This window comes from Microtus ochrogaster, unplaced genomic scaffold (genome assembly GCF_000317375.1).
Source record: "Microtus ochrogaster isolate Prairie Vole_2 unplaced genomic scaffold, MicOch1.0 UNK27, whole genome shotgun sequence".
NCBI classification, from domain to species: domain Eukaryota; kingdom Metazoa; phylum Chordata; class Mammalia; order Rodentia; family Cricetidae; genus Microtus; species Microtus ochrogaster.
In genome coordinates, this window is record NW_004949125.1 from 2,908,696 (window position 1) to 2,909,696 (window position 1,001).

The 1,001-nt window shown below is 43.8% G+C and overlaps 1 protein-coding gene across 1 annotated transcript in view; it reads right to left on the minus strand.

Annotated features, from left to right (window-relative positions):
* LOC101995911 (olfactory receptor 10AC1-like) overlaps window positions 1-798 on the minus strand; it is a 3,127-nt gene extending 2,329 nt beyond the window's left edge. The window contains exon 1 of the mRNA XM_013354060.1: window positions 792-798. Within this exon, the coding sequence (XP_013209514.1) occupies window positions 792-798 (7 nt within the window). The remainder of the gene's footprint in view (window positions 1-791) is intronic.
* Window positions 799-1,001: the final 203 nt, after the last annotated feature.

Here is a 1,001-nt window from a genome sequence, read left to right on the forward strand (position 1 = left end):
CAGGTAGTGGTGGCGCACGCCTTTAATCCCAGCACCCGGGAGGCAGAGACAGGCGGATCTCTGTGTGTTTGAAGCCAGCCTGGTCTACAAGGACTAGTTCCAGGACAGGCTTGAAAGCTACAGAGAAACCGTGTCTCAACCAAAAACAAACAAACAAACAACAAAAAAAACCCTGTCTCAAAAAAAACCTAAAAAAATCAAAACAAACAAATAAAAACAACAACAACAACACACACACACACCTCTAGACTGTCTGGAAAAGTTCTATTTAACCTCCAAGTCTGCTGTACTTGCATGTCTGTCCCTAGGCTCGCTGGACATCACTCTCTGAAGCTACAGTTGTCATAGCAACACCACTAACTTCAGCCTTCTGGGACAGACAGTCTGAACTGTCTGTGTGGTTTGCTGAATTACTGAAAGTCGAGGGACAAGTTATTTGAGCCTTAATCTTCACAAGTTTGTATTGCACACACACACACACACACACACACACACACACACACACACACACACCCTTAGTTATTTTCCCAGCTTGGGTTTCCAGCCCTGGACCTTAGAGTGTCCCTGGCCTCACTGTTCCCTAAAGTAATTGCTCCAGATTCTTCTGGATTCTTCTTAAACATGTTCATAGCACTTCTCATCATAGTGGCCATCAGCTTTAGCTGGGATGTGCAACTAATCACTTTCCTGTTCAACATCTCCCCAAGCTACAAGAATTGACCCATTTCCACACTCGGTTACCAAAGGTCATGTCAACTGTGACATGCATCTTATCTCCTTCCTCTTCTTACCCTCCATGCTTTTACATCTTCCTTCATATCTCCATCATCATCTTCATCATCACCATCATCACCACCCACCATCATTTTTTTTTGTTGTGCTTCAGATAGGACCCAGGACCTTTTCTGAATCCTAGACAAGTGTTCTACCATTGGATGACATTCCTATGAGATGGTAATTTTGAGACAGGGTCTCACTGTAGAGTCTCTAAATCAGTAGTT